The sequence below is a fragment of the Oncorhynchus nerka genome, linkage group LG22 (genome assembly GCF_034236695.1).
Source record: "Oncorhynchus nerka isolate Pitt River linkage group LG22, Oner_Uvic_2.0, whole genome shotgun sequence".
Taxonomy (NCBI): Eukaryota; Metazoa; Chordata; class Actinopteri; order Salmoniformes; family Salmonidae; genus Oncorhynchus; species Oncorhynchus nerka.
In genome coordinates, this window is record NC_088417.1 from 84,929,707 (window position 1) to 84,944,103 (window position 14,397).

At 43.4% G+C, this 14,397-nt stretch overlaps 1 protein-coding gene across 2 annotated transcripts in view; it reads left to right on the forward strand.

Moving 5' to 3' along the window:
- The first annotated feature begins 6,953 nt into the window (after window positions 1-6,953).
- LOC115121362 (ras-specific guanine nucleotide-releasing factor 2-like) overlaps window positions 6,954-14,397 on the forward strand; it is a 61,434-nt gene continuing 53,990 nt past the window's right edge. The window contains exon 1 of one of the 2 annotated variants that reach the window (XM_065007501.1): window positions 6,954-7,701. In XM_065007501.1, the coding sequence (XP_064863573.1) occupies window positions 7,363-7,701 (339 nt within the window). In that variant the 5' untranslated portion in view covers window positions 6,954-7,362. The remainder of the gene's footprint in view (window positions 7,702-14,397) is intronic. The other variant, XM_065007502.1, reaches the window with a different exon arrangement.

Consider the following 14,397-nt stretch of genomic DNA (forward strand, 5'->3'; position numbering starts at 1 on the left):
AATAGACTCAGATGTGAAGTATTCCAGTCTTATTTGTCTGGTTTGGGGATTGGGGACATAAATATAGTAAATCTTTGTTTCTTTAATAATGCTTTGTTTCACAGTCAAGTGGAGAATATTAGCCCACTGAGGGAGCCAACGGAAGTATTCAGGTCTCAGGCACAGCGTGGTTTCAAACTACCTATATTACACTTCACCCCATTTTGACCTCCTTCTTGCAGATATCTTTCCGAGTTACAGCGCCAATGTGACTGACAGAATTCAAACCTGGCTCCAGAAGAGCGCACAAACCCATTAAACCAACGCAATTCCTCAACTGTCAGGTAAGGTTACTCAATCCAGTGTGTCCCCTAGGATTGTTTTCACCGGTGGTGGCAAGGGTAGTGGGTCATCTTGGCAGAAATATATACACTACTGTTCAAAAGTTTGGAGTCACTTAGAAATGTCCTTGTTTTTTAAAGGAAAGCACATTTTTTGTCCATTAAAATAACATCAAATTGATCAGAAATACAGTGTAGACATTTTTAATGTTGTAAATGACTATTGTAGCTGGAAACAGCAGATTTTTTATGGAATATCTACGTAGGCATACAGAGGCCTATTATCAGCAACCATCATCCTTGTGTTACAATAACACGTTGTGTTAGCTAATCCAAGTTGATAATTTTAAAAGGCTAATTGATCATTAGAAAACCCTTTTGTAATTATGTTATAAGTTGCGATAAGTGCAAATCAATCCCAGAACAACAGCAAAGGACCTTGTAAAGATGCTGGAGGAAAAAGGTACAAAAGTATCTATATCCACAGTAAAACGAGTCCTATATCGACATAACCTGAAAGGCCGCTCAGCAAGGAAGAAGCCACTGCTCCAAAACCTCCATAAAAAAAGACAGACTACGGTTTGCAACTGCACATGGGGACAAAGATCATACTTTCTAGAGAAATGTCCTCTGGTCTGATGAAAGAAAAATAGAACTGTTTGGTCATAATGACCATCGTTATGTTTGGAGGAAAAAGGGGGAGGCTTGCAAGCCGAAGAACACCATCCCAACCGTGAAGCACGGGTGTGGCAGCATCATGCTGTGGGGGTGCTTTGCTGCAGGAGGGACTGGTGCACTTCACAAAATAGATTGCATCATGAGGAAGGGAAAATGATGTGGATGCAACATCTCAAGACATCAGTCAGGAAGTTAAAGCTTGGCCGCAAATGGGTCTTCCAAATGGACAATGACCCCAAGTATACTTCCAAAGTTGTGGCAAAATGGCTTAAGGACAACAAAGTCAAGGTATTGGAGTGGCCATCGCTAAGCCCTGACCTCAATCCCATAGAAAATCTGTGGGCAGAACTGAAAAAGCATGTGCCTACAAACATGACTCAGTTACACCAGCTCTGTCAGGAGGAATGGGCCAACATTAATACTAAATATATTCACGTCACCAAATTACTGATTACAACACACTGTTCTGCAATAAAGGTCAATAGCCTTCAGTAGCCTCAACAGCACTCTCTGGGGTAGCACCAAGGTAGTTTCCGTCCTCCCCTGAGTACATTGATTTCAATACAAAACCTATGAAGCTCTTGGTCTAGAGCTAGTTAATTTAGCCTACTCAAACACCCGGCTCAAGCAGAGAGGATTGTTGTTTATGTTATATAGCTGGCTAAGGCTATCCAAAACTGGAACTCTTCCAAGTCAAGGTAAACTTTTGGTTTTATAAATGTATTGCCACCAGGGCCTGACTGTGTAATTGCTAAACTGCTTGCTGTACACTGTACTGCGTGATTGTATCGGGTTTACTAACGGGTTAGTTGTAGTAGCTATGTTGACTATGACATCAGCTAATATGGTGACAACGATGTAGGCTGTGTGTAGCGGTTAGTGGTTATGGTATGAAGGTTTGGCTTGGAAAGTTTTTTTCACCTGGTCACAGACAGCTGTTGTATTTTGCACTGAAATCCACAAGTGAAGGGAAGAGGTGAGAAGATGCGAGAAGAGATTATACAATGAGCAAAGTGATAAGGCTTTTTGTATGTGGCTGCTATGAAAGTGAACTGTGTTTGCGGGTGACCAGGGGTGTTTTCATTCTGTCAATTCTGCTGAAAAACTTTTCTTAAATGGAAGCAAACATAATGAAACAGGGATAAACCTACCTGAATTTGTCCAATAGAAATTCTTGTTTACAACAGTTTGGACTAATGATTACACCCTAGATCAGCTAGATGCAGGCAAGTGTGTGCAAGGTGATATTGAATGTATCACTGTCTGTCACCTTGATTACTCCAATTTGTCTCTCGACCTAAACTTTCATTCATAGGCTATGTCGTAGCAACCTCATGATGGGTAAAGGGAAATTTGAGTATCATGTAGTAGCCTAAACCTCTCGATGTTACATTGAGCTGGGGTGATGGAATATGCATGACAGTCATCTAATATGCTGTTATAGAAATATGACCGTGCTCATAAACAAAATCATCCCCTGTAATCTGAAACAGCACCGACCGCCACTGATTTGCAATATAGCCGAGGTCGTTACCTTTGCTTTAATAACGTACAGTGGGGCAAAAAAGTATTTAGTCAGCCACCAATTGTGCAAGTTCTCCCACTTAAAAATATGAGAGAGGCCTGTAATTTTCATCATAGGTACACTTCAACTATGACAGACAAAATGAGAAAAAATCATCCAGAAAATCACATTGTATGATTTTTAATGAATTTATTTGCAAATTATGGTGGAAAATAAGTATTTGGTCAATAACAAAAGTTTATCTCAATACTTTGTTATATACCCTTTGTTGGCAATGACAGAGGTCAAACGTTTTGTGTAAGTCTTCACAAGATTTTCACACACTGTTGCTGGTATTTTGGCCCATTCCTCCATGCAGATCTCCTCTAGAGCAGTGATGTTTTGGGGCTGTTGCTGGGCAACACGGACTTTCAACCCTCTCCAAAGATTTTCTATGGGGTTGAGATCTGGAGACTGGCTAGGCCACTCCAGGATCTTGAAATGCTTCTTACAAAGCCACTCCTTCGTTGCCCCGGCGGTGTGTTCGGGATCATTGTCATGCTGAAAGACCCAGCCACGTTTCATCTTCAATGCCCTTGCTGATGGAAGGAGGTTTTCACTCAAAATCTCACAATACATGGCCCCATTCATTCTTTCCTTTACACGGATCAGTCGTCCTGGTCCCTTTTCAGAAAAACAGCCCCAAAGCATGATGTTTCCACGCCCATGCTTCACAGTAGGTATGGTGTTCTTTGGATGCAACTCAGCATTCTTTGTCCTCCAAACATGACGAGTTGAGTTTTTACCAAAATGTTATATTTTGGTTTCATCTGACCATATGACATTCTCCCAATCTTCTTCTGGATCATCCAAATGCTCTCTAGCAAACTTCAGACGGGCCTGGACATGTACTGGCTTAAGCAGGGGGACACGTCTGGCACTGCAGGATTTGAGTCCCTGGCGGCGTAGTGTGTTACTGATGGTAGGCTTTGTTACTTTGGTCCCAGCTCTCTGTAGGTCATTCACTAGGTCCCCCCGTGTGGTTCTGGGGATTTTTGCTCACCGTTCTTGTGATCATTTTGACCCCACGTGGTGAGATCTTGCGTGGAGCCCCAGATCGAGGGAGATTATCAGTGGTCTTGTATGTCTTCCATTTCCTAATAATTGCTCCCACAGTTGATTTCTTCAAACCAAGCTGCTTACCTATTGCAGATTCAGTCTTCCCAGCCTGGTGCAGGTCTACAATTTTGTTTCTGGTGTCCTTTGACAGCTCTTTGGCCTTGGCCATAGTGGAGTTTGGAGTGTGACTGTTTGAGGTTGTGGACAGGTGTCTTTTATACTGATAACAAGTTCAAACAGGTGCCATTAATACAGGTAACGAGTGGAGGACAGAGGAGCCTCTTAAAGAAGAAGTTACAGGTCTGTGAGAGCCAGAAATCTTGCTTGTTTGTAGGTGACCAAATACTTATTTTCCACCATAATTTGCAAATAAATTCATTAAAAATCCTACAATGTGATTTTCTGGATTTTTTTTTCTAATTTTGTCTGTCATAGTTGAAGTGTACCTATGGTGAAAATTACAGGCCTCTCTTATCTTTTTAAGTGGGAGAACTTGCACAATTTGTGGCTGACTAAATACTTTTTTTGCCCCACTGTATAAGTCTTTAGTAAGCAGACAGGCTGTCACGTTCGCTGGAATAATTATCGGACCAAGCTGCAGCGCGATATGGTTTCCACATATTATTTATTAGAAACAATATCCCATCAAACACAGGAGGAAAAAATGCTACTTAAATATGATCCCCCAATTAGAGACAACGATAGCCAGCTGCCTCTAATTGGGAGTCATACCAAACACCAACATAGAAAAACTAAACTCGAACCCCACATAGAAAATAATAACTAGAAAACCCCCCAGTCACGCCCTGACCTACGCTACCATATAAAATAAGGGCTCTCTATGGTCAGGACGTGACAGTACCCCCCCCCCCTAAAGGTGCGGACTCCGGCCGCAAAACCTGAAACCAAAAGGGAGAGTTAGGGGGGGTGTCTAGTGTCGGTGGCGGCTCTGGTGCGGGTCGAAGTACCCGCTCATCCCGCGGATCTGCCAGCATCGGGGGCGGCTCTGGTGCGGGATGAAGAACCCGCTCAGCTCGCGGATCCACCATCTTTGGTGGCAACTCTGGTGCTGGCCGAAGAACCCGCTCATCCCGTGGATCCAGCCATGGACACGGGCTAAACACTGTGCCTAGACTGGACCTCGGTATGAAGGAAGGCTCCTGCCATGGAGCGGGACTGGGCACCAGATCTGGACTGGACATCAGTGAAGAGGAAGGCTCCTGCCATGGAGCAGGACTGGGCGCCGTATCTGGACTGAGCACCGGCGCAGGAGAAGGCTCCGGCCATGGAGCTGAACTGGACGCCTGGACTGGGCATTGGCGCAGGAGAAGGCTCCCGCCATGGAGCGGGACTGGACGCTGTGCCTGGACTGGGCACCAACGCAGAATAAGACTCTGGCCTTGGAGCTGGACTGGACACCGTGCTTAGACTGGGCATCGGCACAGGGGAAGGCTCCGGCCATGGAGCTGGAGGTTCCGGACTGAGGACCGTCGCAGGAGGTTCCAGACCGTGGACCGTCTCAGGAGGCTCCGGACCGGGGACCGTCGCTGGAAGCTCTGGACTGGGGAGGTACACTGGAGGCCTGATGCATGGGGCCGGCGCAGGTGGCACCGGACTGGCGACATGCACCTCAGGGTGAGTGCGAGGAGCAGGCACAGGACGCACCGGACTGGAGAGGTGCACTTGAGGCCAGAAGCGTGGAACCGGCACAGGTTGCACCAGACTCCTAACCGGATCCTCTGGTCGGATGTTGAGCAAAACACACTTGCACAACATCTCTCTCATCTCACTCTCTCCCAACTTTTCCATTGCCTCCCTGACAGTCTCTGGCTCTTCCCTCTGCTCAGCCACCAGCTCCATGTGCCTCCCCCCCAAAAAAACAACTTGGGGTTGTCCTTGGGCTTTCTGTAGCCGCGAACTCTGTCGTCGTCGCTGTCTTCCATAATCTCCTTCCGTCTGTCGCAAAGGAAGGGTTTCGCATCTTCCCATCACTTCTTCCCATGTCCAGAAATCCTTCCCTCTTTAGGCACGCTGCTTGGTCCTGGTTTGATGGGATATTCTGTCACGTTCGCTGGAATAATTATCGGACCAAGCTGCAGCGCGATATGGTTTCCACATATTATTTATTAGAAATGCACAAAACAACAAAGAAAGAACGAAACAAACAACAAACCGTAACTAAGAGGTGTAACATACATTAACTCAAAACAATATCCCATCAAACACAGGTGGAAAAAATGCTACTTAAATATGATCCCCAATTAGAGACAACGATAGCCAGCTGCCTCTAATTGGGAATCATACCAAACACCAACACAGCACAACAGGGAGGTAACAAAATGGCTAGAGCAGAGGCACAGTGGTGCGCTGCACTGGTAGAAAAAGTAACCAATCGTCATACTCGAGTATGAGAAAATATACCTTAATAGAAAATGACTCAAGAAATGGTGTCACCCCGTAAAATACTAGTTGAGTAAAAGTCTAAAAGTATTTGGTTTTAAATATACATAAGTATTAAAATTAAATGTAATTGCTAAAATATTATTAAGTATCAAAAGTAAAAGTATGAATCATTTTCAATTTCTTATATTAAGCAAACCAGACAGCACACTTTTCGTGTCCTTATCCACACTCCAACACTCAGGCATCATTTACAAACTGAGCATTTGTATTTAGTGAGTCTGCCAGATCAAAGGCAATATGACCAGGAATGTTCTCTTAATAAGTGTGTGAATTGGACCATGTTCATGTCCTACTAAGCATTGAAAGTGTAACGAGTACTTTTTGGTGTCAGGGGAAATGTATGGAGGAAAAAGTACATTATTTGATTTAAGAATGTAGTGAAGTAAAAGTAGTCAAAAATAGTAAAGTAAAGTACAGATACACACAAAAATGTCTTAATTAGTACTTTCAAGTATTTTTACTTCAGTACTTTACACCACTCGTGAGCTGTATCTCCAGTGGTGTGTTTACATCTTGTATTTGTTTTCAACATGAGCTGGTTAAAAAAGAGGAAGAGGACCATGTCTCGCCAGTCACTGGTACAGAAATGGTTGCGAAATCTGTACTGTACTGCCAATGTTATATGTCAGCACTACTGCCTGTGTCTAAATCGGGTGTGTAGGGTCAGGGTGTATTTGTGGTGATGGGTTGTGTGTGTATGGTTAGCGATGAGTTGGTGGCACATGCAGTGATGTAGGCAGAATTCTTGTCCCAGTCCGCCCCTACAACTGAGCGTGAGGGAGGCGCAAACGCTGCAGCTAGACTGTACAATGACCGTCAGTCGTCCCGCCCCGAAAGACAGACCGTAACCAGGCTATTCTACAGTGACAGACAGTAGCTCTAGTCCAGAGCGACCTGTCAAATCCGATTAGCGCTGTTTTCACCGTTTGTTCCCTTAATCTATTTTGGTTTTACGCAGCTACAGCCTGAACGATACGATTTTGCGATTTTCCATTGTGTATATACATGTTCTTGTCATTTGGGTCCGTTCAGAACACTTTCTGAAAGTTTGAGGCATTGCAACGTGGGTGTATATATTAATTTCTGGTTGGTGAGTCCTGAGTGAGTTTAAGGCGCTAGTGTCTGCTGCTTTGCAGCGCGCTGCGTGGATAGGACTCCAAACTTTTCCCTGCACGTCCGTGGTAAACTTGGATTACCTCTTTCGCTCCTTCACATCTACTTCCTCTCCCTCATTTCCTGTCCAACTCTCTTTGAAACTATGAGAGAGATGTCACAGATATGACATCAACAACAACGACCACTTATCGAAATCGACAGCGAGAAGGGGTCTCACGGAAAATGCAGAAGAGCGTGCGATATAATGAGGGCCACGCTCTATATCTGTCGGTTGTCGCGCGTAAAGAGGGCACAAAACGCGGTATCATGAGCAAGAAGTCTACGGAGAACAGTCGGTGGAACGACAAGTACTTCGCTCTCTACCAGAATGTGCTCTTTTACTTCGACAACGACCAGAGCACGCGGCCCTCTGGGATTTACTTGCTGGAGGGGTGCACGTGCGAGAGGGTTCCCGCGCACAAAGGCTCCGCGGTCAGCAAAGAGACTGTGGACAAGCAGCAGGTGGGTTAGGTACCCTAGTTACCACTGTAGTGCAGTGCACCAGACATGATTCTGTGTTTTGGTCTCTGCTCGCAGTGTTGACACAGGTTTGTCTCCCTGTTTTCTTGCATAAAACAGATTAAGGACGAGGATTAAGCAGAGAAGGTGCACTTTCGTTGAGAGGAGAGGTGGGATGGAGGGATGACAATTGATTTCCTCCATAGGCTACCTGGAATACATGTACAATGTGTAGAATATTTCTAAATGTGACTTTACACTAGAAGTGTTGTGGTTTTAGAACATGGCAGTGCAGACTACTTTGCCATATCCTCATGACAGTTGCTGTACTATATTCCAATGTAGTGAACTAAAGCTAAATATGGAAATACTAGTCCAGTAGCCATATGAAGAGCTCCATTACTGGCCGACATCTTTGTTATTGTGACGAGCTGCATGGAGTCAGTAACTGGCAACAAGACGTTTTCCTGTTTACTTTACATCCTCACATTCGGAGAGTGGAGACAGCATGTTCACTTTCTCTGTATACAGTACAGTAGTCTACCTTTGGATACGCACATCAATGCAAATGTTTCTTATATAAATGTTTTTCCATTCATCTGTATTTGTATATATCTCTGTGTTTCTCAAACTCTTTGCATACTCAGTATCTGTCTGTGTATCTCCAATGTGTGCCTCTTGACGTCACCTTGGCACGGTATTCAACCCCTGCCTTTGAAATGACCCTGAAACCAACACCTGCATCCTTGTCCTGTACTAAATATAGGCTACTCACTTCATATTAACATCACTTTACAGCCTCTAAATCAGGGGTATCAACATCATTTAGCTTCAAAAATCATGTCCAGGTCCTTGTGCTTATTACATTTTTATTTTAGTTGAAAACACTAATTAGATCAGAAGTGTCAGAAAGGTAGCTCATTGGTGAAAATAGGACGACAACAAAAATCCCCTACACACCACTGCAATCATCATCTAGTAAGACAGTGATTAGCTCATAGCCTGGAGGCACCAGGAAGAGGGATGTTTATTGTCACATCAGATCTGGCCATGTTATCTGAGAGGTTGGTGGTTGCTGGTGTTGGGAACACACGTTGATTAGATAACATTTGGCCACATCAGATGGCCCCTGCACCCCATGTCTGACACCCTTATCTAGCTCTCACAGCTAGCTCTGGTGGTACTCAGTTATAGTCATATGTCTCCATTAAACATTGAACAAACCTTATTGCAACATGAGAATTTGCAACTGTAGTATATTACACTCTTCCTCCCCTCAGATTCTGTTACTCCAGTGATTGCATGTTATAAATGAGGTCACTGAACCTACTGTGTGCACTGTATTCTGCTCAGCTCAGGTGTGTGTGTGAAATGTGTGTGATGTGTATGTGATGTGCGCATGTGGTTTATAGCAGAGGTTCCCATTCTAGGGGTCGCACCCCCCAAAGTTACCTGGGGGCGTGGAACTTTCCTTGATTTGAGGGTTATTTGCGATTTTATATACCGATCTATAACGGCACTGAAATCTGTGATGCTTTTGGGTAGAAACAAGCTGTAAAACGCTGGGGGAAGACGCAACTCTGATGCACATGGGGGATATATGGTCTGTCTCTATGACATTCAGAATCTGAGCTACGGCTTAAATTCAAGCAGTTATACAATGTGTGTCGCTATCAATTGATATATTTACTTTCTGTAAAAGATTATGTATAATTAAATAGAGGGTTAATATAAATTATTATAATAAAACATATTAGGTAGCGGAATAACATCTGGGGAAATCGGGTCTAGACTTTATTTTCCTTATCCATTATTATTATTATTATTATTATTTTTTAATGATCATTAAATAGCCTACCTCAATTATGTCATGAGTGTTGTAAAACTATGTGGAATTTCAGGAAATGAGCTTCAATATATAAAAATAAAAACTTTCCTAGGTCCCTCAAATTATACACAATCAAGCTTTTGGTGGTGTATTTCAAAGGCAAAAAAGGGGGCCCTGGGAGACAAAAGTTGGGACTGGGAACCCCTGGTTTATAGTGTGTGTGAGGTCAACGTTTTGACCCCATGGTAGGGAACATGCTCCTTAACAGGTTTGATACAGTTGAGCAGCAAACAGGTATAGAACAGTCTTATAACAGTAGTATAACAATAGATATTATTACAATGTTATTACTAAGGTGTTGTAAACCTAATTCATTTCTACCTGGTGCTTCAGCTTAGCATATTCATGGTACATCCCAAACAATACAGTGCTTGATCCTGTTGGATAAATGCCACTTACTGGACAACAAACACACAGCTCCAAAGGCTGCAAAGTGAGAGGGGTTTAAAGACGCACACACACAAACAGAAACAGACACACACAAACACACACAGACACTCAAACAGTAACACACACGCAAACACAAACACACACGTGCACACATACACACATTAGATACTTCATTTTAATCCTATGTATCACAATTACAGTCAAAAAGGATTCAAACAGGTCAAAGGTCACGGATATCTGGACACTCATGGATTTAGAAAGCACCCTCTTTTCCATAGGCCTACAGCTAGGCTGCCCATGACTGCACGGAGAAGTACCTTGCTAGCTGCTTTGCCTTTAAACCAGACAAAAACATTGCAGATAGCACAAACACACACACACTGAGCAGTTTGGAATATATTGTGCCTAGCAGCAGCCTCATCTCCTTAAAGTTGCTGTTGTCATCATTTAAAAAACTTTTATCAACTACTGTAGCAACTGTACATGTCTGGGGGGTTTGGGCTGTGCATTGTGTTAATGTCTCTGGTCCTGGTTGTCTGTGTGTGTGTGTGTGGTGTTGGTCTTGTGAGGTAGTGGAGGATAGCATGTGTCTCTGTAGCCTTGCTGTGGGCTCTGAGGCTGTAGACAGTGTGTGAGAGGGGAGATAGTTCCATGTGAAGGCTCAGTCGCTGGTGAAAAGGCAGGGTTGGGGGGGGGGTCAGATCAGACTGTAAATTAGCAAACAGCAGCAGTTTGGGAATCAGTGTTTCCTTTAATGCTTTTGGGAGGGGGGGCGTGCAAAGGACCCTGAAGCAACATTGAGAGCTGCAGATGCAAATGAGGCCAAATAAAGCATGAATTGTTTTATATGGAGGACGAGCGAAGGAGGGTAGGGAGGGGCTGCAAAAAATAGGGAATACTGCCTGCCTGTAAGTGTTCTGTCTCTCTCTCTCTCTCTCTCTCTCTCTCTCTCTCTCTCTCTCTCTCTCTCTCTCTCTCTCTGTCTGTCTGTCTGTCTGTCTGTGTATCTCTCTCTCTGTCTGTCTGTCTGTCTGTCTGTCTGTCTGTCTGTCTGTCTGTCTGTCTGTCTGTCTGTCTGTCTGTCTGTCTGTCTGTCTGTCTCTGTCTGTCTGTCTCACTGCCTGTCTCTGTCTCTCTCTCTCGCATTCTCTGTCTCTCTGTCTTTCTCTCTCTTTCTGATCTCTCTCTTTATGTAAGTTGTTATATAATATACCTCTCAGCAGAGGAAAGTTCTTTGTGCTAATAAGATGGCTACTTCAGCGCCAACCAGTCGGCTGATTGAGGGGTTACCATGGTTACTACGGTTGTTGAAGTGGCACAGTTTTAGAACACATCACACACACACACACCCACACATCGCTGTCAACACACCACGCACACCATACACACAGAAGCACTTCAAGAAATGTTATGTAAGGTAGCCTACAAGTTTTCTCAGAAAGAGGGGGAGAGATAATTAGAGAAAAAGAGAAGGAGGGAGAGAATGGGAGATGATAAGGCTAAGAGGAGGCTGGGGAAATAGTGAAAGAGGTATGGATTGAGGGAGAGAGAGGCTGAAGATGAGTAGAGAGAAATATAGATGATAAGGAGAGAGAGAGCGCTGGGATGTGATTGACAGTATTTATTATGATGAGAAGAGGAGGAGGGACTGAAGGGAGGGTTTTTAGAGGTTTTGTGTGTGAAACTCTGCTGTGACAGTGTCTGACTGTGACAGTTATAGAGAGACTGAGAGAAGATGAGAGACCATTTTGTCAGGACAAGTAAAGCAATGAAACTACATTTAGAACCAGCATATAATACCACAAAAATCAACCAGAGAGAGAGAGGGGTGGGGGGGGCATGTTTGTGATTTGCTGCTGTAAGCAGCCATGGTAGCCAGCTAACCAGCAGAAATCATTCATCTGTCCTCACATTAACACACACACGTGAACACACACACACATTCACATACACACAAGACCTGGGTTCGAATACTATTTAAAATATTATACTTTAGTAAGTATTCTACTTTCTACTTTATTATAAATATTTTTAGACAAGTAGTTTAATGTATTTGGAAATACTCAAATACACACCCATGCATTTATCCCAGGTACTTGAAAATAGCATTACAAATAAGTATTTGAAAATACCCTCGAATACAATTTGGTAGACTATTTGTTTTTTACAAATAACCATTCAAATACTAAAATAAAAGTACTTGTTTTGGGCCAAATACTAAAAATAAAGTACTCTCTCTCATTGTTATCCCCCAGCTGACAGCAGACCTTAGGCTGGGGAGGCCGGATTAGCAGCAGTAAGAAGCTGCACAAGCCCTGGTCGTTATGTAACCTGCACACACACATACACACACATATACACACACAAACAAGCCCCCAAGCTTCTCTCTGCCCACGCTAGTGTCTCTTACCCGCCTATATACATGCACATTTTTGTATCATCTGATTTTATTTGATATAAACAACGGCTTGTGGTGGAATTTGAATCTAATTCTATGAAAACATATTGTCATTGAGTCCAGCCTTTTATGTATCGCATACAGATTCACATCTTTATTTTCTAAATTAGCAGATCAGTGGTGACATTATATTAATAATTGTATTAAATGACATTCTAATTTAAAATAGAAATTGAACATTCAAAATGTAACAATAATGTCAAATAGAATAGAATAGAGACATTCTTTCTTACATAAACAGTCACTCTCCTTTCCCCCCAAGGAATGAGTGGGCAGAAGTTACCCACAGTAGTTACCCAGCAAACATGTCCACATTGACACAATGGTTTGATTTGATTGACAATGTGGTCCCAGTCCGGGCTAAAATATTGTCCCCATGTAGGCTGCCCACATTAGGTCAATGGGCCTTTGCTATTTAATAGGAATGTATTAATTGGGCTGATGTGGGATTGCGGTGGGCTAGCCCGTGCCCACCTTGCCCACTGAATATCCATATGGGGCCAATGGGGTCATGTTTGCTGGGTAAATAAGACAATTGTTTATTTTGCAGGAAACCTGGTTCTGTACTATGACCTTTATAGCACTCTCCTGTTCCCTCTAATGTGTTTTGGTCAGTGAACTGAGTCACAGATAGAAGTCATTTGGGACAACATTTCCTGCTTTTCATGCCCAGTGGCAAGGACTCAAGAAATGTTCTCTACATTTAAAAAAATAAAAATAAACAATTAACTCATTCTTTATATTCTGAGAGTATTGTTTATGTGGTGGGAACACCTAACATGGAGGAAATTGTGTGTTTATTGGATTCCTGTCAGAGAAAGAGCAACTTGTGTGTGTGTGTGTGTGTGTGTGTGTGTGTGTGTGTGTGTGTGTCTATGTGTGTGCGTGTGTGTGTGTGTGTCTATGTGTGTGTGTGTGTGTCTATGTGTGTGCGTGTGTGTGTGAATGTGTGCGAGCTTGTGTGGCATTCCAGGACATGCTGCTGTGCAAATCAAACACTTCTGAAAGCACTACAAACATCGCCTCTTTTACGCTACTGCTACTCTCTGTTCATCATATATGCATTGTCAATTTAACCATATCTACATGTACATACTATCTCAATCAGCCTGACTAACCGGTGCCTGTATATAGCCTCGCTACTGTTATAGCCTCGCTACTGTTATAGCCTCGCTACTGTATATAGCCTCGCTACTGTATATAGCCTCGCTACTGTATATAGCCTCGCTACTGTTATAGCATCGCTACTGTTATAGCCTCGCTACTGTATATAGCCTCGCTACTGTTATAGCATCGCTACTGTTATAGCATCGCTACTGTATATAGCCTCGCTACTGTTATAGCCTCGCTACTGTTATAGCCTCGCTACTGTATATAGCCTCGCTACTGTATATAGCCTCGCTACTGTTATAGCCTCGCTACTGTTATAGCCTCGCTACTGTATATAGCCTCGCTACTGTATATAGCCTCGCTACTGTATATAGCCTCGCTACTGTTATAGCATCGCTACTGTTATAGCCTCGCTACTGTATATAGCCTCGCTACTGTTATAGCATCGCTACTGTTATAGCATCGCTACTGTATATAGCCTCGCTACTGTTATAGCCTCGCTACTGTTATAGCCTCGCTACTGTATATAGCCTCGCTACTGTATATAGCCTCGCTACTGTTATAGCCTCGCTACTGTTATAGCCTCGCTACTGTATATAGCCTCGCTACTGTATATAGCCTCGCTACTGTATATAGCCTCGCTACTGTTATAGCATCGCTACTGTTATAGCCTCGCTACTGTATATAGCCTCGCTACTGTTATAGCATCGCTACTGTTATAGCATCGCTACTGTATATAGCCTCGCTACTGTTATAGCCTCGCTACTGTTATAGCCTCGCTACTGTATATAGCCTCGCTACTGTATATAGCCTCGCTACTGTATATAGCCTCGCACTGTCTATAGCATCGCTA